We start from the raw sequence: 25,911 nt of genomic DNA on the forward strand, positions 1-25,911 counted from the left end.
AGACATGCTTATGGTGAGTTTACTGAAATGGGAGCATGGGCCTAGTTCTTCTCTCAAGTGGTGCCCCACAAGTGTCTGAAAGGCTTTCCAGACAATGAAAACCTCTGCTAGAAGGGTGAGACGCTTCATGACATGCTGCCTATGTTTTGCAGATTAATTGAAGAGAGAATGGCCCACTTCCTCACCATTTTCCAAAGCCCTTTGAGGAACACTTACATTTCATAGTAGAATTTAATTCTTGTAGCTTTTCAAAGTTCTACCAAATTTAAATGTAGAACCTTGTGATCTAACAAAATGTACATTTTTTGTATATTTCTTGAAGGACGCAGAAGAGGAGAGCGTCCCAGCATTTTCCACTGTCTGTCACTTGGGGCTACTGAAACCTAGACAAGAATATAAAATTCTTCTGCGTGAGGTGACTCCAATCTACTGGGAACTGGATAGTGTTGTTGACCTCCACTACGAACCCAGCTAGAAGGAGGTAGAATGGAAACTGGTTATACGGTCTTCTCAGCTCTTCAGAAGCCTGGGAGTGTGAGAAGATGGCACCTCCTGGTGTGTGGGGAGAGACAGAAATCTTCACTTTCAAAGTGAGGATCAGATCACATCGTTCTCTTTGATATTCTGTGCCTCAAGTTGCCTTTTATTGAAGTTCACCTTAGAAGTCTTCGGTGCACGGGTATCAGGAAATTCAAAGTTATTGTTCCTGTTCTCTTAATCACAGTAATGAGTTTGGCTTGACAAGGTCAATTAATTATTCACAATTAGAAAGCAAAAGAAATATAAATAAATACGACAGGGCTGGTAAGAGGAGAGGATCAGGAACCGGGAGACAATAAAAGGTAAATGAAGAGTTAGCATGGCCACAGTTGAATTGTGTATGTCACCAGCTGGTTGAAGGTCTCCCAGCCCGAGTCTCCTCCCCCTGGACTCCCAGGAACACAGGGCCTGAGTCCTCTGTCCTGGCTCTACTCCATCCATCCGCTCCTGTACAGTAGACATTAGCAGTTCCCTCCAACCCTGGAGCTTCAGAGCTGCCTGACTCCAAAGGCAGGTAATTAACTATGAGACAATAGCAGGGATTTTCAGATTAACTCTGCCTAGAGAGAAAGAGGAAAACTCATTTGCACCAAACAAAGGGGGGGGGCGATTAGATATACAAATGACAATAGAGGGACCTAGATAGGGCCAGGGAAACTGATAAAGACGCCAAAGTCTCCTTTCTTCTTATAAAAGGAATATCTTTGTTTCTATAAATTCTGCCTTCTGCTGTTCTCTATCATGCAAATGTTTGACTAAGTGAGATTAAAGTCCCACAGATACTTGGTCAAGGCTGAGAAGTCCTTCTCCATGCTTGAGTGAGGAAGGCCTGGAATATTCTGCAGTCACTGCCATAAGCCTTTGCAATGCAAACACTCACAGGGTTTGCAGACAAAGGGAACTTCAGATGTCTTCTCTAACTGCCTGTAACTTGGCAAAGGATTCACTGGCCGCAAGTATTTTATTCTGTTCTCCAAGGTCTCACTTTTTCTATTATTGGGACCAATAGCAGTAAGGGGATGCACATTTGAGGGACACACAAAGCTCGTTTGGCAGCAAAATTGAAAGCTGAAATATGCAGCTAGATTCCAGAGGCAGACACTTACTAATCACACCCACGAAGATGAAATCTGAAGGTCAAAAAAATGGATGTGGTTTTCACAAGATTTAGTGTATTTTTAAGTGTGTGTGTGTGTGTGTGTGTGTGTGTGTGTGTGTGTGTGTTTACATGTGCCTGTGAGTACAGGAGCCTGCAGAAGCCAGACAGGGAGTTAGACCCTCTGGAACTGGTGTTATAGGTGATTATGGCCATCTACTATGAGTGTTTGGAACCAAAGCTGTGTCTTCTACAAGAGCAGTGTCCTTCAGTGATGAGCTCCACCTCCAATCCAAAAGATTATATTCTGATTGCCTAACTGGTTACACAACTCCTTAAGTGGCACTTCTTAGTCTCTACCTTCTCAACACCACCTTCCTCACAGTCACCTTTGGTCACTAGGCTTTCTTCTCTGCCCTAACTACAAAAAGAACTCCAGTCTTTCATTCAGCAAATCTTGTTTTCTTATTTCCATCTTCTCTCCAAAATCTATTTTCCTTTCTATAGGGTGATGTCATTATACAGCAAGGCGGGCCCAGGATAAGGCATAGCCTATCATTGGATGACAAGGAAGGGTAGGTGGGGAAAAGTCTAGGAAGGAGGGAGGAGGAGGAGCAAAGAAAATCAAGATGGGGACAGCAGAGCAGGATGATCCAGATCTGGGTGGACTGGGTCGATTTTGTCTTGTATAGGTGGGCGGTTTAAATCTTTATTAATTTGGCAGTGAATTTATCATATGGATGTATTGTGAATTGAGAATTTAACATGTAAATCTAATTGCTAAATTACAAGTTTCTGGAACTTTGATTTACTGGGCTAAAGAGGACAGTGTGTGAAAGAAATGGCTGAGAGGCTGCTGGAGTATTTGGATCTGGTTCTGTCGCCTCAGAGATGTTACAGAGAGGGTGGCTAAAAGGGAGATAGGCAGGAGAGGGTGGTTTGTGGACCAAGTGATAGAATAGCACCTGGAGAAAGCAGATCCGGCTCCCGGGAATGGATTAAAAACTGTTCCTTTTTAATCTTACCTCAACATGTTTCCACATCACTCCTTCATGGCAGGAAAACTCACCCTCACCATACCAGTGCCCACTGGTAGCACTGCCCAGCAACACTGTCTGTGCTGTGCCACAGTTCAACCTGTGCTCAATGTGTGCATCATCTACTGTGGGAGGAAGCACAGCTCCTATGACTGAAGATGTAGGGTTTTTTTTATTTCTGATATTTTACATTGAGATTATAATGAGTAGTTAGGTAACTCAATCTCTGATTGGTGCATAGCCTTCCTGATACATTCTCTGCTACCTACCTTCAATACAATTCTGATGTACCCCTCTTCCTCAGAGGTAGCCTTTGCCAACCTTGCTAAGGAGTCTTGGCCTGTTTAATTGTCTGGGTTCTGCTTCCAGACTGGATCCTTCTCCTTCTCCAGCTGCTCCTTCCACCACCATCTTCCCCAGGCTGGCTATCCTGACCCTTGGAGTTCAGTGCATCCAGGTATTTCTTGGATTCCCACTGCTAAGTTAGTGAGTCTTGCCATGCACCGTTCCTCTCACTGGGACTCATGATGTCTCGGTCAGTTCCCTTCTGCCTGTTGTCTGCTGTAGGGAAGAACTATAGACTCCAAGCCAACCTTAACAGAACCCAGCCCACATTTGAGGTATCTGACCACCCCTATTCTAGAAGCCATGCTTTCCTATCATTAGGAGGAGATGAAAAGGGTTTAGGAGCATTTGTGACATCAAGAATTTATAAGGCAAAATAAGCAAAGCTAAAACTACATCCAAACTTATAAACGAGATATTCAGGCAACAGCATCTGTTCGTTCTTGGGAATGATTTGGAAAAGTAATATACCATTCCATCTCTGCACACAAAAGTGAACTGGGTCTTCAAGGCCAGCTTTGTCTCCATCCTTATGTACTCAGTCCCCAGCCAGAGCACAGACTGCTAGAGATGTTTCTCAGTGACTGTTGCAGAAAGGGATGAATGTGTTTGTCTGTTTCTTGGGCAGATGTGGTTATGGTGTCGTGACTATTGTAAAAGCCGATCATTTTGAATTATAGTTTTAAAGATTTAGCATAAAGAACTAACGGGATGGGTAGGATCTTTGACAGTCATGATGCTACAAATGATCTTGGACTTTATGCATATTGTAGACGTGGTGTCATTTCCTCTGCATCTCCCTGTGTGTACACACATACGTGGTACGGGCTATACAGATACAAATAAACCTGGGCATAATGCTAGGTCTGTTCTTCATTGTTACTGATGTTTGTATTTCTCTTTTTAAATGATCACAATACTATTTGGAGAAATTGATATGCCTGACTTACATCTCAACAGTGTTTGGTTGAAAAGCAACTTAGATTCAGACCGCCAGTTTCTGCTAAGGGAATTAGGGTCTCTGTTCAGTATAATAAATGATCCCAAGATAAATATATTTCTTTTTTAATCCTGCATGGTAGTATATCCTCTTTCCAATACAGAGTCTGACTCTATTTAGTTTGGCTGATTGCTTTGAAGAACAGGACAGGTTGACTCTGGAAAAACTTTGGTCCTCTATTCATTAATGTGTCAATAATACTCAGCCCAGGCATATTGACAGCGGATTAGCTTGGGCTGAGTCTGTGTACAAGACCAATGCCTTTTTTAACCCAGCTTGTTTCCAGATCAATACACCCATCAGCATTCGAAAATTAGCCCAAGATGAGATTCCAATACTCAAGATGGTGTGTCATGGGAAGAGGGCACCAAGCCAAGTCACAGATGTAAACACCTGGCTATGGATTAGACAGTTTCCATCAGCCTGGATGTGAGTGAAGACAGATGTAGACTGTGGCCCCTCCTCCCTCATGTTGCCCCCACCTCCCAACCATTCAGCCTTCTCTCTCAGAGCCCACATAAGGTCTTTTGTGCTATAATTTCAGACATTTGCTTCATTAAGCATTTATTAAATGCCCAATGTGTAAAAGGCAGTCTACTGTTTAGCACAGGTATGCATGAATGTGTCCAAGGAGATGTGTATTTTAAAAATGTGACAAAAAACCTGTTTTCCTGTTTTCTAAGAGGTGTTTATGTTTTCCATTCTTTCCTCTTTATCATTCCTTAATGGTGCTGTTTCCTACTGCAAACCTGTGCTCAAATCCCCTAGTCTTTCTTGGTCGTTGCAAGACATTCTGCCCAAGAAAGGATTTCAGAGGTATATGTGCCATCTTGCTGGATGAAGAGAAACAAGGATCAGACTAAAACAGGAGGAGGAGGAGGGGGGAGGAGGAAGAGGAGGAGGAGGGGGGAGGAGGAGGAGGAGGAGGGGGGAGGAGGAAGAGGAGGGGTAGAGGGAGAAGGAGGGGGGAAGGGAGGAGGACGGGGAGGGAGGAGGAGGAGGAGAGGAAGAGGAGGAGGAAGAGAAGGAGATGGCTTCCCTGAAGCATTCACCAAACTTCCCCCACAAAATGGAGACCTGTAACTTTTATTTTGTCTATATGTCTATCTACAAAGAAAATCTACTATACTTTGAAACTGTATACACACAAACAAAAATCTCACATAGCAGTACCTAGTCTGCTATTTATAATACACTCAAATACTGGCTATGCAATTCTATTTTAAAACTCTATTTGCACAAAGCTGTTTGCAAAAAATACTCATTTATAGAATCAATAAAAGAAAGAAAACATCATACTTTCCTTTGGGGGAAGAGAAAAAAAACAGTGAACAAAAGTTATAAAACCCTGATGTGACCATACTCAGCTACAGCCTGATCGATTCCAGTATGCTGCTACTGTCCCCTCCGTCTGAGTTCAAGGGTCCATTCATTCTCATCTCATAGATGCTTACCTCATTCTTCTTTTCCTAGCTCTGATTCATGATCTCAGTTGCTTTTCTCATCTGCTCATGGTGGCTCTCCTTCACTTTTCTAATTTGTCCTCAACCTCCCCCTCCTTTTTGTCTTTCACTAATCACTCTAGGATTTCATCCTCAAGACTACTTCCAGGAAGGCAGGCTGCTGTAAGAGGGATTTCATGGCTCTGCCTGACACCTGCCATCTTGCTGGATGAAGAGAGCCAGGGATCAGACTAAAAGAGGAGGAGGAAGAGGAGGAGGAGGAGGAAGAGGAGGAGGAGGAGGAGGAGGAGGAGGAGGAGGAAGAGGGAAAAAAGAAGAAGGGGAGGAGGAGATAAGAAGAGGAGGAGGAGAAAGAGGGGAAAAAGAAGAGGAGGAGGAGGAGGAGGAGGAGGAGGAGGAGGAGGAGGAGGAGGAGGAAGAAGAAGAAGAAGAAGAAGAAGAAGAAGAAGAAGAAGAAGAAGAAGAAGAAGAAGAAGAAGAAGAAGAAGACATAAAATTTTACTTCACGGTATCTTCATTGCTCAGAGAACAAAGCAAGTATTTAATCTACTGTAAAACATGACTAAATGTTTAAAAATAACCATTGTATTTGAAAAAAATTAAAATGGATATTCAATAGCACAGTGACAAACAGGTAAATAGTCCTTCACAGGTGAGGCCTTCTAAGTGCTTTAGTTTACCTATGTGTAAAATGTAACCCTCACCCCACTCCTCACATTCACCGTATCTCATAAGAAAAGGCCCCAGGGGTGCAGAAATATTTGATTTACGCCTCTCTCTCCATCAGAAAGCAGAAGATGTATCTCAAAGTTGTTGTTCAATAACTAAAAATCAATCTACTTATTAAATGTCCTCTGGTGCCTCAGGACCATCCTGCTTCTGAAAAGGGCTGAACACCAGACCCGTGACATGAGAAGCATGGAGGATAGAACCTGGAAAGACACCAGGAAACTTACAGAAACAACAGGAGGACCCCAGGCAAACCTTAAGCCACAAATCACAGACAGGAAGAGAATGTAGGAACAGTCAAGGAGAGACTCTGAACTCTGTCTTACAGAGGCATGGGGAAGAAGGATTAGATTGGGAAAGAAGCAAGCACTCTCTACTGGAATGGAAGGAAGGTGGTTGAGAAAAGATCCTGGGTATTGTTTCTTGGCTTTGTCGTCATTGAAGACTGCTCTACGGCATGGTATATCTACAGCAAACCGAAGAATTAAAGTTCTTGTCTTAAAATAAAGCAAATTTGTAATTGGATGCAACGTTAAAAAAAAAAACGCCAAGAGGAGGAAAAGCCAAGGAAAGCAATAATTAGACAATAATTTTATACAAAAAATATTATTGGAATAGAAGAAAAACTAGTTGAACTCAAACAACAAATTGATGAAAAGTTCCACGTGTAGCTTCCAGATCACCATCAGAAAGGGCTTGCTGGGGACAAAAGCCAACCAAGCTAGGATTAAGATCATGGTAAAATCAGTGAAAATTGATATTCCCAGCCACCCACTCAGGCCTCCCAGCCAAGCCCCACCCACCTTGTACAATGAGGTGGACCCTGGAGGTCTTAGGGTGGTTGTCTGTCTGCACCGAGCAGGTATAAGGGCCCTCATCATACACATCCACATTCTGGATCTCAATGCTGTACTGGGTCTGGGTGTTACTCAGGAGAACCACACGAGGATCTAGGCACCACTTGTCATTTCCAGCATAGAGGATGGTACTGCGGTTTAGCCAGGCCACCCGGGTGACTCGGTTGTCAATTGTGCACCTGCAAGATAAGACCAGATAGATAAGTAAAAGGCCCAGTAAGAAAGCAAAAGTTGTTAGTGCCGGGCTAGCATACTTCATCATGCCTTATGTTTCCCCTCACTCCCATAGGACAGACATGCCATTTGCTGTATTTGCTTTGCTAGAATTCACCAGTACAGAACTTGTAGGATTATGGCTTTAGAACATTCACTATCTGAATGTTCCAGGTTCTGAAAAGTTAGTGCGTCTAAAACCACAGGAGGAAATTCTCATTTCGAATAACCTCTAGGTGCAAACCTAAGGCATCTTGCATCCTCAGGATGTCTACAACCTTAGGACATTCCTGGTCCTCATAGCTCAGCTCTAGGATCCCTATGATGTGGAGAATGATAAACTCCATTATCTGTCTGGGTGCTGGGGGTGTACTAAGCTGTTCAATACTTGCAAGAGCCCAGTGGGATGTATTTCATTGGAAAAAGAATTCAGGCACAAAGATGCTAAACGCTTTTCCAATTCACAGTTAATATGTGCTGGCTCAGATACTGAGCTCTAACTACAAACCATCCTTCCACTTATCTCAATATAGCAAATTCCAACAGAAGGCTTCTAAAGTCAAAACTAAATACGGACCACCACTCTTGCTATTTATCTTCATTATACCCAGGGCAGAAATGTTCAATTATTGCTAGACTAAAGACATTTTCTAAAATCTCAAAAACTGTTTGCACATATAAAAATAGATTCCCCTTCTTTTTATTTTTGCATCTGGAGTCCTCAAATTGTGGAAGCTTCCTTTTCTTTTCTGTACTTTGAAAGCTCCCAGTAACTCTTGCCAAGCCTTCATCCTATCTCGCTGTCTGTCTTCATTTCCCTCTCTTGTTATACCAAGTATGTCCTGTGGTCTGAGGCTAAACTCACAAGCACAGTGCCCTGCTCTTGACCATGATGCTGGGAATATCTGTGCTACATGGTCTGAATAAGGATGTCTCAAACACCTGTATTCCTCTGCAGTGCTTAGAGCACTCTTACATACATACAGTTTCATTTGGTTCCTACAACAAATCTTTGAAGAAGATGTTCATATCTATTGTCTATTTCGAAAAATTAGGACTTCAGAGTGCCAAAATGTCTGGGCCTTATGCAAGGAAATGAAAGTATTAGAGGCAGTCTCCCCACTAAACTCTTGTGCTAGCACTGTATGAGCTGCAGAATGTTCACAGTGACCTTTTCAATTGGAGGGCATCCTGATTTATGCTAATTCCCAACTTCATGGATTTCAGAAATTCTGGGAGACTAGTAAAGAATACATGTGGTTTTATCTTTGAGAGGATTAGAGGAAGGGTGAAAATTCCCCAAAGTATTTTGGGTTTACCCTGCCATGTGGCCACAGGCATCCTTTTTCTTCTGATTCCTGCTGCCATTATGCAAACCACTTTGCCGCAACCTTCCACCTCACCAAATATGAAAGACTCACACCCATGATACAGTGAGTCAAAATAAACCGTTCCTTCCACAAGTTGTTTCACAAGTATTTTGTCAGAGCAACAAAAGACCAACCCAATAGAGAGGGAGGGAGATAGATAGATAGATAGATAGATAGATAGATAGATAGATAGATAGATAGATAGATAGAGTGAGTGAGCCAAGATTCACCAGTGAGCCCTGTCTACCCATGGTTCTCATTGCATATCCTCCTTATTTTGCTTGTGTAAATGTCAAGAGGCCACTTAGGCACAGGTAGACATTTTGCTGAGTGACCCGATGGGAAAATCTGTCCAACCAGAAGCATATTTGCTTCAGGGTCCAACAGGTTTCCAGTGCTAAGGAGATTTTTCTGGCAATGCGGCAGAGTGTAATGTTGACACAGGGCGTGAAAATGAAGGAAGACCCAAATAGGGAGATGCCAGGGTACTGTTTCATAAGTGATGCACAGGATTCATCAGAATCACATGGGATGTCCGTAAGCTCCATCACTCCTTATGCTACAGATGCAACCTTTAATTATCCAGAAATATCAAGTTATGTAACAAGAGATCAGTTGAGACACATGCAAACTAGACGTTGAAAGTTGCTGTACAGAACAGTGAATCCAAGACTACCTATATAATTGATGGAGTCTGAGGCCAAATAAAAAGACAGAGGCCTCTCTCAGAGAGAAGTTCCAGATGGTGAGAGGAGAGGGGCAAACCAAATGTAGGCTTGGATCTCAGCAGTCACGAAGCCAGCTCTACTGCTCCCCTCAGTCTTTACTTGTAAACTGAGGAGAAGTTGTAAGTTCTGATCTGATACAGATCAGATATTCCATCTGTCAGTCTCTATCTCTTTGTCTCTCTCTGTCTGTCTGTCTCTCTCTCTGTCTCTCTGTCTCTCGGTCTATCTCCTTGTCTGTCTCTCTCTCTGTCTCTCTATCTGTCTGTCTCTCTGTCTCTCTCTCTCTCTGTCTGTCTCTCTCTCTCTCTCTCTCTCTCTCTCTCTCTCTCTCTCTCTCTCCTCTCTATGTAGTATAGGCTAGTAATCTGAAACTCTCTGTCTTTCTGTACTGGCCTCCAGAGTGGAAGAACTACAGACCTGTGTCCCTATGCCTGATTTAAGGTTCTGCTTTCTGACTGGGCTCCTGAGTGAAGGCATTCACCCAGAACCCTGGCCCATTCTTGGAGGAGCATTTATCTAGAGGTGAATTGTGTGCGCATTAGCACTTGGGAAGCAGTGAGACTACACCTCACTGCTAACATATGACTGGCAAGTATGCAGCTTCTATGTTGCAAACAGCATCACCGTCACCCGGGAGCTTGTTAGAAGTGCAAAATCCAAAGTCCAACATCAGAGGCGGTGAATCAGAAAGGGTATTTTAATAAGATCTCTAGGTAACTTGACTGCACATGATACTTGGCCTAGTCTAGACTGTATTCCAAACCTTATTTTCTGCTTTAAAGAAAACATCTAGAATATACTGAGAATGTCTAAGACAGACTGAGAGACCCTTGACAAAGGACACTCCTAACAGTGCTCCCTTCTTTGCAAATCTCGCACAACAGTGATATCCTTCATGGGCTATGCTGAATGCAACCTGCCTCTAAAATCATCCCAGAGAAACCCCCTAAAGGACACCTCACTCTATAGCTTGCTCTCCTAGAAACAACTTTAATAGTCATAACTCCAAGAGATGATACTGTTCTGAACTGTGCTTGGGTTTGAGCAGGTTACAGGAAACTTGCACCCATGACCAAGGTTTGCTGAACACATATCCCTACTTGTTAAGTATTTTGAAAGCCCACTCCGTGTATATGTCAAAAACTTGGCCACAATCACTTGTTGTTGCCAACTGACAGATCAAATTCCCTGTGCCTAAGAAACATCCACATAAGAAGATCACAGTGATATTAACATTTGTTTTACTTTTCATCTTTGTTGGCCTTCCATGTTCCTCCAAGATCTCAACCACACACACATGTCAGTGGTTCTCAGATTCAATTTGCATCTGAACAACCTGCTGATAACATATAACAGAGGTAGCTGGGTGGACCAGGCTAAGGACTGAGATACGACATTTTGTTGTAACATCATCATCAGGGGTGCCGATGGTGGAGGGTGATAGTTTAGAGACCATATTGGGAGAAACACTAATTCAGAGATGTGGCTTCTGGTTAAATGAGAACAACAGAGTAGGTGGACACTAGGAAATGACTCTGGTGTTTCATTACTTTGCAGCAGAAAACTTTCTTGGAAGTGATGTATTCTGGGAAAGCTAGAAACAGATTCTTAGTAGGTTTCTCTCCCAGCAGCCGAAATTAAGCCAGACACCAGTTAAACATCCATAAGGCAGGAAATGCTGACTAGCAGAGGCTGAACCATGGGCACAGTTGTTGAAACCCACTATTCAAGTTTCCCTCAGCCTTATGAGGAGTACCAGAGGGACGTCCTGGTCTGCCATGTGGGTGTCTAATTATTGAAAATGGACTGAAGGAGAATCTTTCTCATCACACTGCACTGCCTTACAGGGCCAGAGAGGTTCCTTAGCAAACAAGCTAACACTCTAAATGCAGCCAATTTCCAGCACAGTTATGTAGCCCCTGTAATATACTAGGCTGAAAAGTTGGCGTAGTTTCAGCTGTGGTTTTGGGCACATCCAAGGTCATGTTGAGATGTCCAAACTGTCACGGCTGTGTATCAGTCTTGCTGAGTCTCCACGGAATTAACACAGGCGTCTGCAGATATGGATCACAAAGGTAACTCGGCAGCCAACTCCTGTCACCTGCTCATACCTGCCCCCATCTATCTGTCTCATTTATCCAGCCTCCATAACAACGCAGAGGAGACATTTCTTCCAGGCTTAAAAAAATGAAATAAATAATCGCTCCTCAGCCAGTGTGAGTGCTCGGTTGGTGGGGAGAGGTAGCTGTTAGGGTGGGAAGTTTAGCTAACAGTCCATTCTTGGCAGACATGCCTCCAAAGAGTTCTACATAATTATTCTTAAAACACACCATGATCTTTCACTCTCCTTAGGGAGACATTAAAGATATGATTAACTAGGAGGGAATAAGGTTTAAAACTTATCTTCGCCTGACAACTTCAAGCAGGGGAGGCTGGAGATGGACTCTTTTCAGATAGCAGGAAACAGTCAGAGGTCAGCAGTACACAGTAAGAACAGGGAGAGTAGATGGAAAGGGTGACAAGGGTGTCCAGCACATCAGGAATATCTCACTTATGAGAACAAGACACAGAAACTGGTCAGGTAGGGTGAGCCCCCAAAGCGAGAGCTCAGACGATGCCCTTGCTGGAGGTGCAATGCCAAGGTTCTGTTTCTTTGTTACCCATCTTGCACAGCACATCCTTCTAAAGACAATATCTGACTACAAGACAGACATAGAAAGGAAGCACCAGGACAGCTGATTGGAACATTAGATTGACAAGCTCATGTCCCTCCCCATACATTACATCAGTTCCAATTTCTGCCATGATCCCTTCAGGAAGCCTTCAGATAGCCAGACTATGCCATATTTCTTGTAACACACCCTCCTTCTATAAAAACTCTGCAATCACTCACACACATTCTCTCTTCCCTTCCCATTTTTCTCTCCCCCTCTTAAGCTCCAACCTATGAATACACTTCTCTAAAATTCTAACATGAATTTCAGTATTTGAATTCTTAAGAGTCCCAAAGTCCCTGGCTAGGGAGAGTTTTGGTGGCCAAGATCAGAGGAAAGGTCAAAGCCACACATCCTCCCATGTCTTCATGGTCCCCATATCTAGAGATATACCTACCTTCTGCTTCCATATCCTCTCTCCGGTTTTAATTGGGGTATGACTGCCCAAAGACGTGTATGTCGAAGCCTTGGGTCCCAGTTGGTAGAACTAGTCCCAAGAGATAATTGAATCAAGGGGTCTCTCTGCCCCTGTTGGGTTTTTGACCACCATGAGGTTGAGCAACTCTGTTTTCCATACCCTTCTATTGTGATGGTCTACGTCCCCACAATCTAGAAACAACCCATACAACAACCATGGCCTGAAACTTGGACACTGAGCCAAAATGCGTTCTTTGTTTTCCTTGAGTTATTTTCAAGGATATTTTGTCATAATGGTGTATTTAACACACTGCCCAATTGCCCAGTGGAACAGAAAAACCACTTTGTGCACCCAAGGTTTCTGGATGGAGCTCTATAGCTCACTATTCCTCTCATTCATCTCGTACAGACTTCCACAGCCAGCTTTAGTGCTTAAGCACTCCAGACATATTCCAGGCCTTAGTGTTTCAGCGTACAGGTTTGCACCATCACCACATCAGCTTCCCTTCTGCATAAGGCCCTCACTGACATCCCATAATCTGGTTGCTAGTACCCCCCTCCCCTTTAAATCCAAATGTGTCTGTATCTTGTCTGCCTTTTGGATATTTCTTCTTGTAGTGAATAGACAAACCTATCTAAGGGTCAGTCTTTTGAGAATGTCCTATACATATGAATTGTCAGGGCACTACAGTGATTGAAAGTGTCCCATGCAGTTGGCCAGAAAAGGACCCAGCACCAGAAGAATGAACTCATACAGGGTGAGATAGAGAATGCTTCCAAACCTGGAGGTGCCTGCAGCTACATCTAATGCCACAGAGATTTAAAGTACAGTCCCCCCTCCAACCCCCTACTTTCAACAAAGAGCAACTGCTGGTGGCTTTATTGTGTAATTGTGTCTTGACAGCAAGAAAGAGCACAAAGTGCTTAAGCAAGCCCTGGACACACGACTCAGAAATAAGACTGCATCCATGTGAACTCTCTCGGCCTCGCACGACTTGGGGAATCGGGCTAAAAGAAAAGAAAGAGGATAACTGGAGAACTGGAAGAAAAATAGGTTAAAACGGTCTGTTTGGAGCCTCCTAAAGACAGGCAGAGTGTCGAAATAAAGAGAAGGATTATTGAGGAGAAAAAGCCAAGTCTGGTCTCTCTTGATAGCACCTGCCTGAGGATCTCAGGGCAATAATGGGTCCAGATAGTGTGCAATCCGCCAGCTCCTCCTATCAAATGGTCCTTTAACTGCTGTTGAAAGGCGGCACGCTTGAGACCACAGCAAAATAAGTGCTTCTGTCCTTCACAGCACCTGGTCACAACTGTCTCTTATCATACGGAAATGCTTCAGTTGCCTCCAAATGTGGTTCCCCTAGCATTTGGGCACAAGCTCTGTCTGCCTCCACCTTCGCCGCAAGTATGCATTGTGGGTGGCTCAAGAGACCTTCACTGAGCCCCAGGGCATGGACCTCTGTGTAAGCTGTCCATACAGGCTTCTTGAAGGAAGTGGTTTCCTGGGAAATCCTGGCAACGAAGGGGCCAAGATAATTCTATCATCTCTGATACAATGGAAATTCAGAGCATATGGACACCTTAGCTCTTTATAGCAAGAGACACCTCCAGTTATGAGTGGCACATTTTGAACCTGCTGAATAACTCTTAGAATCTGAATGCACATTCTTATTTATAGAACTGAATTGCACCGTACAGACAGAAACTCTGGTGTTAGGCTCAGTTCAAGCTGGCCTTCCTTCTCCCAACTGGTACTGGCTTGACTTTGAATAACAAAACAGTCACACAGTACGACATCTTCCCTACATGTGACAATAATGACCATGCTGGCCATGCCTCAGCAGAAGCAGAGGACATGCTTGGGATGGAGAAGAAAAGGCAATGGAGGACACAACAAAAAACCGAACCAGCTGGACACAACTCATGCTGTGCCTCTGGCTCCAAACCGCTGGGAAACAGCTGTGCTCAGGGGAGGGTCTGAGAGTGGGAGGCCTCATGGCTGCAGCCTGGCTGCTGGTCTGGGTGGCTCATCTCTGCCCGGGATGTCTCAGAGTTAGCCCACTTCACTGAGTCATTTAAGTCATCTGCAGTGACAATAACTTTTCTCCTCTATTGAGTCAGGAAGAAGGTGAAGAGACCATACGTGGGTGGACCTCACAGCAGGACTTCTCTGTTTACAAATGTCTTCCTTATCTGAGCTTTGTATGTTTCTTACTTTCTTCACATGATTGTAAAGTCTTGAAAGGCAAGGTCTAAGCCTCACTTTCCTTTTATGTCAAATCCAAAGTACAAACCAAATATTTGAATGCCGCCCTTCATCTTTGACAAATTTCAAGAGGGAAAAAAACATGAAGACGCTGTGCGGGAAAGGTCTGGGTTATAGAAAAACACTGCACGTCTCAACAACCATATTGGCAAACACAACTGTATAGGCATCCCTCCATACCTCCTCACATCAGAGGGAACCAAGTCAAAGGACACCGGCTCCTTCCACTCACTGATGCCTTGGGGACAAAGCAGGAATGCTTTCCTTTGTGAACTTCCAGAAATATTCTCCACAAGCCCATCTACCTGCCTCTCCTTTCTATCTAAGTCAAAGAAGCCAGCACCGGTTTAAGCAAAGTCAATGGTGTTCCATGGACTACTACTTCTCTAAAATGAACAGCATAGCATTTTGATTTGTACTGGTAACAGAAACTCAGTATTAATACCAATCCTGAAGGAAGCAGGGAAGCTCAGCAGGCCACATGATATTTGAAGTCACGACTCCCCCAACATTCTTTATTCATATAGTGTTTGTGTGTGTGTGTGCATGTGTGTACACATGTATGTAAATGTAAAGGTAATGAAGATCTCCACAGAATAAGATGATGGGACAGTGTGAGGATGTCTCTATTATAACAAAGTGTGCGGGTTTTGGCAGGAATGAGGATAAAGAGCCTCCAGCAACTCTCTTTGGCTATCAAACTATTGAAAAGATAAATCCCAAGGAATTGGAATTTCCCAGGAGTATCATATTGGGAGAAGGAAAATGCTGGGCTCCTATGCAGTTAAAGGTGAGCTTATTTTGCAGAAAGAGAATTCATATACTTCTTTTTTTTTTTTGTCTAAAATATTTTTTTTTTATTAACTTGAGTATTTCTTATATACATTTCGAGTGTTATTCCCTTTCCCGGTTTCCGGGCAAACATCCCCCTCCCCCCTCCCCTTCCTTATGGGTGTTCCCTTCCCAACCCTCCCCCCATTGCCGCCCTCCCCCCAACAATCTAGTTCACTGGGGGTTCAGTCTTAGCAGGACCCAGGGCTTCTCCTTCCACTGGTGCTCTTACTAGGATATTCATTGCTACCTATGGGGTCAGAGTCCAGGGTCAGTCCATGTATAGTCTTTAGGTAGTGGCTTAGTCCCTGGAAGCTCTGGTTGCTTGGCATTGTTGTACTTTTGGGGTCTCGTGCCCCTTCAAGCTCTTCCAGTTCTTTCTCTGATTCCTTCAATAGGGGACCTATTCTCAGTTCAGTGGTTTGCTGCTGGCATTCGCCTCTATATTTGCTGTGAGAATTCATATACTTCTGACAGCTTGTCAGACCTCGTTGCAGGAGAGACTGGAGGACAGACAACATTGAGGGGCAAGATTACATCTTATCAAGACTTTATTTATGCATATGTTAATTACTTTATTTTATATGCATGGATGTTTTGTCTGAATAGGCCTGTGAAGTCAGAAGAGGGCTTTGGATCTCTTAGTCCTAAAGCTACACATAGTTTTAGGCTACCATGTAGATGCTAGGAAGTAATTGACCCTTCCTGTCAGGATTCTCCAGATAGATTGGAAAGGAAAGTGGTTTACAAGGTCTTGTTCCTCTTCTCAAAGTAGCCCATTGAATAAATCTTCATTATTTGTTTTACACTGTTACTTGTCTTTTGAATCAGGCTAAGGAAGGAGAGGCTGTTAGGTTGGCAATCCTTGTATACCAAAGTCCAACAACATAAAACTTTCCTTTCTATATTTTTTAGTGTATTCAAAATAACCCAAACATGAAGAACACTATTCCCAAGGGACAGGGCATAAAAACATTCATATTTGTGACATTCATGGAAATTTGCCTTGAACTCAACCTGTCATTGGAACCTCAATCAATGCAGGGAGACCTGAGAGCTCCACTCCACCCCGTTTGATGGTTAATTTAGATAGTGCTTATAGAGAGGGGGCCTATCTCTGAGGGTGTTTCCAGAAGAGACCAGAGCAAGGATCAGTGGACTAAGGAGGTCAGCTCCTCCCTCATCAATTTGAAATTGTATCCTTGAAACCACTGAGGACCTTAACAAAATAAAAAATAAAAGAAGGGCAAGCCCTTCTCTATGTTTGAGCTAAAATATTCATATACTCCTGCTCTGGGAAACTTTCTCTTCAGTTTATCAGGTCTCTGGCTTGTATTGAAACTTAGAGTAGAGTTGTGAACCAAACCCTATAATCTCTAGACAGTTATCGCATGGGCAGATGATATCCAGATGGATCCATTTGATCTTTTTCTCTAAAGAACACTGGCTACCAGACACACCCAATCCACATGTTTCAGGCATGGACCTTATGGTCTGCTTCTCTCTTGGTTGTCCGAATACTCCACACAGTAGGTTTTGGTGACCTGAGGTTTTATGTGGAATTGACTTTTGCAAATTTTACTATCCATTTTCCTAGTCCATGTTTCCAGAGATCATTTCTTATTCCAATTACTTTTTTATTTTCAGCAATTTTTTTGTCCTATGAGTTTTCTTCAAACATGCTTCACCTTGTTGTGTGTTACAGGCAGTTTGCTTGTGCTTTCTCTCTTTCTGTCATGTGCAGTCCTGGGAAGGTAGAAAGCACGTACGAACTGAGCATCTATTATCTGACAATAAGAAATCTGGAATGATCCAGAACCTGAAGTTTTTTAGGTGCCACCTTGATGCCACAGTTGGAAAATTCCATACTATGAAAGGTTATTTCATGTAAAAAAAAAAAGTTTAAATGTTATAAAGTGACCTTCAGGCTACAGGGCATATGTAAAACATTAAGGAATTTTGAATTTAAATTTGGGTTCCATATTGTTGTGCCTGTGCTAATTTTTCAAAATCTAAACAAAACTGAAATCTGAAACACATTTGGTCCCAAGCACTCCTGGTTACAGAGAGTCAACATTCATTATTTATTTGTCTAGTCAATTGCTTGACACTCCCCAACCCCTACATAATGACTTCTGGTAAGAATATCAAGGCAATTTAAGAATTGGTGAGTGTTCAAACGGCTGTGAGGAAGGAAGCTTGTTGAACAGTGCTTTAGGCAGGGATGAATCTGAAGAAGCACAAAGGTGCTAGAATAAGTCCTCCAGAGCCTGGGAGTAATGTGTATGCAACAGACTGCTCTAACAGGAGTGAGAAAATGAAGCCCACACACAGTGGTCTCTGTGTGTCCCTGGACTCCACAGTGTAATGACTGGTGTTATGACATCAAGGGGTACCTCTGCCCTCCAGCATCCAGCCGTGTTAAGCCAATGTGAAGCAGTGGCTAGAGATGGCAGAGGGGAGGAATAGGAGCAGGTGCGAGAGGCACTCTTCTTTCAAAAATCCACAGCCCATGGAAGAGACCCTTTCCACCCAGCCTCACTTCCTGGAGGGATCCGTGACCTTCTCCTGTTCCTTCCATCAACAATGTCAGGGTCCTGACTGTCTGTCCTTTGTTGTCTATCCATGCCATGGAAGCCCCTTTGTAAAAATCACTTCTTAAAACTCTCCTCAAATAAAGTAATTCGAGCATGCCATCTCCTGCCCATGCCATCTCTGACCACTGGAGGCAGCTTGCCCAATCTGCCCCGAGACTTTCAATCCATCCCAAGGACAGAGCGCAGCCAAAGTTTTTAAACAAAGCATTCTGTAAAGGCTGGCTCAGAGTGTCAGCAAGTTAAACACACTATTGAGCGTGTGTGTGTGTGTCTCTCTCTCTCTCTCTCTCTTTTTTCTCTCTCTCTATAGCAGGCAGCTCAAGGAATCAAAAAGGGACCTGGGCGAAAGCAATAGTTTTGGGAAATAAATCCATCTGTAGTCTTGCCTTCATGTTTATCTATCTCATCTTGTTCTCCCTTTAGTAGATGGTCTGTATACAGAAGCTTGTACCTGAGATGAGATTTCTTCATGGCTCTTTATGTGCCAAAAGTCATGTCCAGCCTAGCACCTAGAGGAAAAACCATAGATCGAAAGATCCTAAGTAGACACTTTCTACTATTGATTCGGGTGCACGAAGAGCTAGCCTGGTGAGTGGGACAGACAGGATACATCAGCACATTACAACCATTACATTGTAGAAAAAGGGTTGGAAATGCTATTCTTCCCATGTTAGGACGAGGCATGGCTATAAGAGCTGCACATACGTATCAGCCTGTGGTGAACTCAGCCTGTATGTTACTTCTGGACCTATCACTGGAGTCACTCATCTCTGACAGATAGCAGAACATTTTCAGCCCTGCCCTAGGTGTGGATCTTGCCTTTGGTACCCATCTGTCAATCACTTTTCAGCCATGTGCATATTTAAGTCTTGAACACCTCTGAATGGGGAGAAGCTAAAAGCTTAGGAGACAAACCGCAGTTCAGGCTAAGTGCTGCCAATACCGTGTGGATGTATGACCTCGTGCCTACAAATTGTACAAAGGTAAGGCCCTATTTGGTGAGAGAAAGGGGAAGGAAGAAAGCAATCAGGATCACTTCCTAATGAAATGGTGTGTGTGCTATGCAAACATTATCAACAGGAAGGAAGGACAGAGAGGTAAGAGATAGAAGCCCAGAGTTGCTCAGGGGCTCAGGGGGTTTCCATGTTTGAGGGCAATGGGGCGGAGTTGTCTGTTTTTTTACTAAGTGACCTTGGCCACACACCATTTCACCTCCTTGTGGTGCCACAGTGTCTAAGTGACTGCCTGGGCTGGGGTGGAAGTGAGAGACAGCTGGTAAGTAGGCAAGCATCCCTGGAGAGCAGTTGTCTAGTTAGAAAGCCCCCTTTCTGCCATTTGAGTCGGGGAAACAGACAAAGCGGGAGGCAGAACCAGCAAGTGAATGCTGCCTGAGTGGCTGGACGTTTGTCCTTTTCCATCTAAGTCCTGTAGAGCTTTCTTTTTTTCCCTGTGGTTTGTGAGGAGGAAGGGAGGTAGGGCTCCCCAGAGTATGGAAAAATGAGCACTCCCAGAGATAAGGAAATACAGGATTCTCTAACTGCAGCACACTCATTGGCTCTCTCTAGATAGTTCATTAATGTAATGCAGTTTCCACAGGCGTGGGATGTGTCTCTCTGCCCGTGGGATGGATGACGCTCTGCACAGCCTGTTCTCCCGTACCTGGGCAGGCATCACTCTTGTTCATTTTCTGTTGCTTCTCTTCATCACTGGCCCTGGGTCAGTTGCATCTCTCTCAGGGAAACACATGTACTTAGGCTAACTTGCTGTTAATGGTAGGGGGGACCGACAAGTCCTGCCTCCTCACTCCTCTTGGCCATCACCAGTAGCTGACCATATTGAGGAGGTCACAGTGAGAATCTTGGGAGTGCAGGGAGACAGGAGACAAGTGACACTCTGAGATATTTCTTGTTTTATCTGTAGTATGTCCTGAGACTGTGGGATATAAGAGTGACTCCCTTGGGCCAGATGGAAAGGCTCACAAGATCTCACAAGTGTTTTAACCCGAGGGAAAATGTGTCCTGCTGCGCTGACCAAAGTAATATAGCTAGAATAAATCAGGCCTTAGACTTCAGTGACTCAGGTCTACAGAGGAAAGAGCTCAAGACTCACTTGGGAAGAACTCAAGCCTCAGGTGGGCACAGGAATGAGTGTGGAGCCCTCGGGAATGTGAGTCATTCGAGCAGAAGGCTGGGAGGAGACCAGAATCCAGGCCAGGTATTTAGTCTCTGGTCCCCTGTGCTGTGCTCACCAGCTCAAGACTTAGAGGTAGTATCCATTCAGCCTGGCTCTGTCAGTTCCCTCTCATGATCTCTCTGTGGCTTCCCAAGCCTCTGTGTTTCTAACCAACAATGCCTATTTCTATGTTCTGAGGCTCAGCTTTAGGCTACAGGCTTCTGTTCCCACATTCGTACAGAACTAGAGTTTGTATCCTCCAGGCAGCCGTCAGCAGGCTGCCCGACGGGGAAGAGTGCCTGAGCCATCTTGTGGGTCTCTACCTGAGGCAGAACTAGCACTAGGCCCCCTGCCTTGCTTTGCCTCCCTGCTTCTGCTCCCTCTCCTAGGATGGTTTGTCTCAGACACCATATGCATCTGGTCCTTAGTTCAAGGTATCTGTAATTCTCATACCTGCTTCCTGACTAGTAGAACCCATAGGAAGAAAGCGAATGAGAAGGTTTCAGGTTGCACAGAAAAGTGACTGGGAGGTAAAGGCTAGCCTATAGCCAGGTGCTGGGAGCATGGCAGAGTCTCCCACAGTAGCCACATAGAGCTTGAATCCAAGAGCAGTGGGCAAAGAGATGCAAACATGGCCTGTCTTCAGTAGTACAGGGAGAAACCCGGATGCAAAAAAAAAATGTGCCTAAGCTCATAGAGACAATGCTATGGAAGACAAAGGTGCCTAAACCTATAGATATGGATATAAAATAAAAGGTCAGGAATCTGATCTGACAAAGGCAGGCTGAGAAACGCAGAGCTAGAATGCCCAGAAAGAAAGATCAAAGGCAGCCTATAATGGCCCTTGTGTGCCACACTATGGGGTGTGTTCTAGGTTGCAGTGTGAATTGCTGTCCCAAGAGCCTGGGGAAGCTGAATGGCAGGACAGAATTCATGATTGGAAATAATGAAGCAGCAGACTGGAGGGAAGAGATGGTAGGAAAGCCAGCCACTGCCAGCTACAATGGGAACACTGAACTTGGCACTTTTAAGGATCATTATTTTTCTTCTAAACCATGTTGCACTCATTCTAAACCTCAGAGAATTGCCCACATAGATGCTCTCCTATAACCTCACTGGATGAAGTTAAACACGTTGGCAGTTGGATTTGTGTATGGTTTCTTTGTGGCTCATGAAATTCCCACATGTTGTTTGAGCCACTGAATAGCCCTTCTAGTCACAGTTGCATGGATAAATTGGGGTGTATTTGAACAAGTTGAATGATCCACTTGTTTGCCTTTGTGTTCCCTGTGTTCCTACTACGTTCCTGACGTCATTGTGCTAAGCACTCAAAGATTCATTACTGAAGCAAAAGATAGAGACAGGCACATTCTCTCCCTACAGAAGAGGAGTGGCCACAATACAGACATGCAGAAATGTGGTACTTGTTGTGACAGGACACTATTAGTGATGCGCAGAAAATATATAGGGGTTGGAGAAACAATCTCTATCCTGATGGGTTAGGTCATAAAAAAATCTTCCAGAAGTGGCATACAGGTGAAAATTTTGAAAACTGGGGGTTTGCAGACATATAGGACAACTACTTTTAAGGATCCTGGGGTTGAGTTTGAAAATAGTGTTTGGGGACTGGTGAGATGGCTCAGCACCTGCCAACAAGCACGAGAGCCTCGCTATGATCCCAGGGCCCTCATGGTAGAAGGAGAGAATTGACCCTGGCACGTTTTCCTCTGATCTCTATACACATATGCATACCTCCACACATACAAAATACATGCACAATAAAATAAAAGTGTTTGTGTGGCTGACGTGTTTGAGGACAGATTAAGTAGTGAACTTGCAGTGAGCTTGACAATACAGTGGGTATCACTCAGATTGTAACAAGGTCTCTGTCATCTGGAGGCTCCTGCATATCCGCATACTTTATCTGCTGTCACCTCAGCTACCACATTCACACTCCAGAGGCGGAGGGAAGGGTTACGTTAGCCCAGGAATATTGGACCTGATACCCAAGAAATCACGTTGTCTTCTTTCAATATTTATTGTCCTGAGGTGAGCATGCATCTTTGGGTGACTCAGTTTCCACACATGTATCCATGTGGAAAATAGAGTTTGCCTCACTGTGTTCTTTTGGGTTGCAGTGGTCAGACTACTTGATGAAGAGAGAGGCTAAAGTCCTGTTTGAAAGCAGGGAGGGAGGGGTTAATGTTTGCAAACCTTCTATGTGGAAATACAGTTTTTGCCCTGTCTCGGGTCTTATTTTCCAAGTAGCCAAATACATGCCCACATCACCATGCTCAATGTTAGACATTTATTTATTGTGCTTCTCTGCCTGTGGAGATGCGGTGCTCACTCTTCAGAACAAAACATATTCCTTACTCTCTACATTTTAGGAGCTTATGATACAGAGGCGATAACAGCTACTTAAATGACAGGAAGCAGGGGGCCTGCATAGGCAATCGAATGATAAACACCAGATGGGTATGGAAAGAAACAAGCCCAGTTTTAACCCTCCACACACAGGCACAACCCAATCAGAAGCAGGAAGCTCTGAACTGGGGGCTATTTTCTCCCACTGTGCCTAGCATCCCCCATTCAGGGCAAATGACAGGGAGGCCAAACAGAAGCAAGGGTGAGGTGCTAGGTATACGGACTCAAAACCTCAAGTAAGAAAATAGTCCTGGGGGTCAGTGCTGTATTGGCCATTCTCACCCAAACAGTTTCGTTCAAACATCATTGGTCAATTAAATACCCAATTCCTTTACGGAAACTCATGGTGCTTAGACTGTGATGCCTGTTGACTTGGCTCCATAGGAAGAGAGTCCATCTGGAATATGAGTGACTTAGCTCTTTCTCTGATCCCATTATCACAAATCATTCACAATACACTCAAGTCAGTCCCTCGAGGTGTGCAAACTGAACAGGTCACCTTCTGTGGCGAGCGCAGGGTTGAGCTTACCCCCACCTCATCCAGGTAGACAGAAAGCTGCTAGCTGCATTATCTTTCCTTACTTGGTCTCTTGTCTCTAGCTCAAGCTTCGGCAGTTCACCCTCCTTTGCTCTCTTGGAGGTCTTCTGGGGATGGTTCTAGAAAGAATACTCAAGCCTCACTTGTTGAAATGCCTTGATGACTCACACTGCCTTTGGGATGTCATTTAATTAATTCAGAGAAATACATCAGAGTGTATGAGGTCTGAGATACTGCTTGGGCCTCCAACCCCCTTTCCTTTTCTCGCTCTGAATGAGAGCCACAGTGTATGATGTGTTTACAGATTCCCAAGAATAGCCTGCGTGTGGCATATCTAACATTGTCTTCCCATTTCATATTCTATTCTCACCTTCATCTAGCCACTTCCCTCCATTACAGGGTTCCCTTCAACCTCTCCATGTACCCAGGTAGCCTCAGCATCGTCTTTAGCTGGCCGCATGAAATTTGTGAAGGAAAGTCTAGTACATTTTCTCCACTTGTCTCTTACGCCATGTGCCCATTATGCCTACCATCACTCCATGTTTGTAGACATAATCAGTTGATAAACAAAAGTGCTTTCTTGAAGCAAAGGCACACTGTAGCATGTGTCCATCCGAAACCAGATGTCTTTGAGACAATAGCCAGCCTCATACACAGCACCAATTCTGGATTCTGTCCAACTCTTCTCCATGGTGACTCATGCTGCCTGCCAGCATCCTAACATGCTCGAATCTATACCACACACTCCTGGAAGTCACAAGGTCATGTTTGCTGTTGCTCCAAAAAAGAAAAAAAAAAAAAAGAAGCTGACAGAAGAAGAAAGAATGCTGCAGATACATCATAAGAATGTTTTTGTTAACTAACCAGAAAAATAACACTGCAAACTGTCTTTGTGCCTGACAGCATTCAAAACCCTTCCTGCTTTAATTAGCATCGCAGAGACTCACCAAAAGAAAACTGGGGGCAGAGATACACTTCAAATCCTGGATCTGAAGATTTTATTTTTATATCTAGCATTCTGCCTGCATATGTGACTTCAGGCCAGAAGAGGGCACCAGATCTCATTACAGATGGTTGTGAGCCACCATGTGGTTGCTGGGAATTGAACTCATGACCTCTGGAAGAGCAGTCAGTGCTCTTAACCGCTGAGCCATCTCTCCAGCCCGGATCTGAAGATTTTAAAAAGTATTATTGTGGGCAAGTCATTTGTCCCGCTGGGCCTCTCTCTCTCTCTCTCTCTCTCTCTCTCTCTCTCTCTCTCTCACGCACGCACGCACGCACACACACACACACACACACACACACACACACACACACACACACAACCAGGTTGATGTCCAAAGTTCTAGCTGTATAGGCCCCACCAAGACCCAGCTACTGCCTTACCTTACAGGTATCGATGCACATGTTGCTAGCTGCCCACATTTGGTGCCTATATAGACACAAAGACCTCCTTGTTCTCTGATAGGCAGGTATATATCTGTAACTCTTAACTTTTCCAGTGTCTACCCACTTGAACAGACAAAGCAAAGGTCTGAACCCAGGAAAGAGATGTGGAGAAGTGCAGAATCCTGAGGCCAGGCTGCCAAAGAACAAATATAAATATGCCTCCACCCCTTATGAAGATTCTTGGCTGGGGTGGGGAATATAAAAGAAAACATTTCCTTTCACTCCACAAAAGCGGAGTTAATCATAATATTAACAAGAAAATAAATACATGTACTAAAATTAGCATCTCGGTGGCTGGTGGCTGATGACTTCTTTAATGTTCTCACCATGGGAACTCCAAAGTCAGAGGGAAGAGAATGTTTGCTTCTATTTGGGAGATGCCTTCAATTCCTCTTTGCTTTATGAACTGCATGACTAATACAGCATCTCCCTAGCCAGTCCAATGGATCTGACTTTCAAGATACACTCAATTATCTCTGAATCCACTCAATCAACTGCTTTCAAGTTGCAAATCATTGATTCTATCTTCCCAGATGATTTCCTTTCAAAGTCATTCCTCTCTGTGTTTGGAAAATGTATCTGAAATCCATGTGGGTGTCTAAAAGTTGCATAGCACCAAACCTTATCTATATTACATTTTCACTGTTATACATACACTCATACATACATTCATATGTACATATGTAATTCATACATACATACATGCATACATACTATGACCAGTGTTGGATTACACACAGTAATAGATTAGTAACATGAGAGCTGGGTATAATAACTATAATCTCAATATCCATGAGTCTGAGACAGAAGGATCACTATAAATTCAAGACTACTATAGGCTACAGAGAAGGATATCATCTCAAAAACTTATAAGATAGCATAATTATAATGTGTTAATAAAGTCCTATGAATGTAGTCTCACACTGATAAAATGCAATGCACCCTATGCTGGACAAAGGCCTAGTTAATGTGTGTGCTGTAGAGTCCCCGGATGGTGCAGGTGTACGTCAGTCTGGTCAGAGCAAGACACAACTTCAAGCTTACAAACTGTTTACCTCTAGAATTTCCATTTATTGTTTTAGGTTGCAATGCATTACAGGTAACAAACTCTGCACAGCGAGC

General features: G+C 43.9%; 1 protein-coding gene across 5 annotated transcripts in view; it reads right to left on the reverse strand.

Annotated features, from left to right (window-relative positions):
• Ntm (neurotrimin) overlaps window positions 1-25,911 on the reverse strand; it is a 990,153-nt gene that overhangs the window by 175,240 nt on the left and 789,002 nt on the right. For all 5 annotated transcript variants that reach the window (XM_039082005.2, XM_039082007.2, XM_017595865.3 and 2 more), the window contains one exon: window positions 7,014-7,246. In XM_039082005.2, coding sequence (XP_038937933.1) covers window positions 7,014-7,246 — 233 coding nt within the window. The remainder of the gene's footprint in view (window positions 1-7,013; window positions 7,247-25,911) is intronic.

This window comes from Rattus norvegicus, chromosome 8, assembly GCF_036323735.1.
Source record: "Rattus norvegicus strain BN/NHsdMcwi chromosome 8, GRCr8, whole genome shotgun sequence".
In the NCBI taxonomy this organism is placed as follows: domain Eukaryota; kingdom Metazoa; phylum Chordata; class Mammalia; order Rodentia; family Muridae; genus Rattus; species Rattus norvegicus.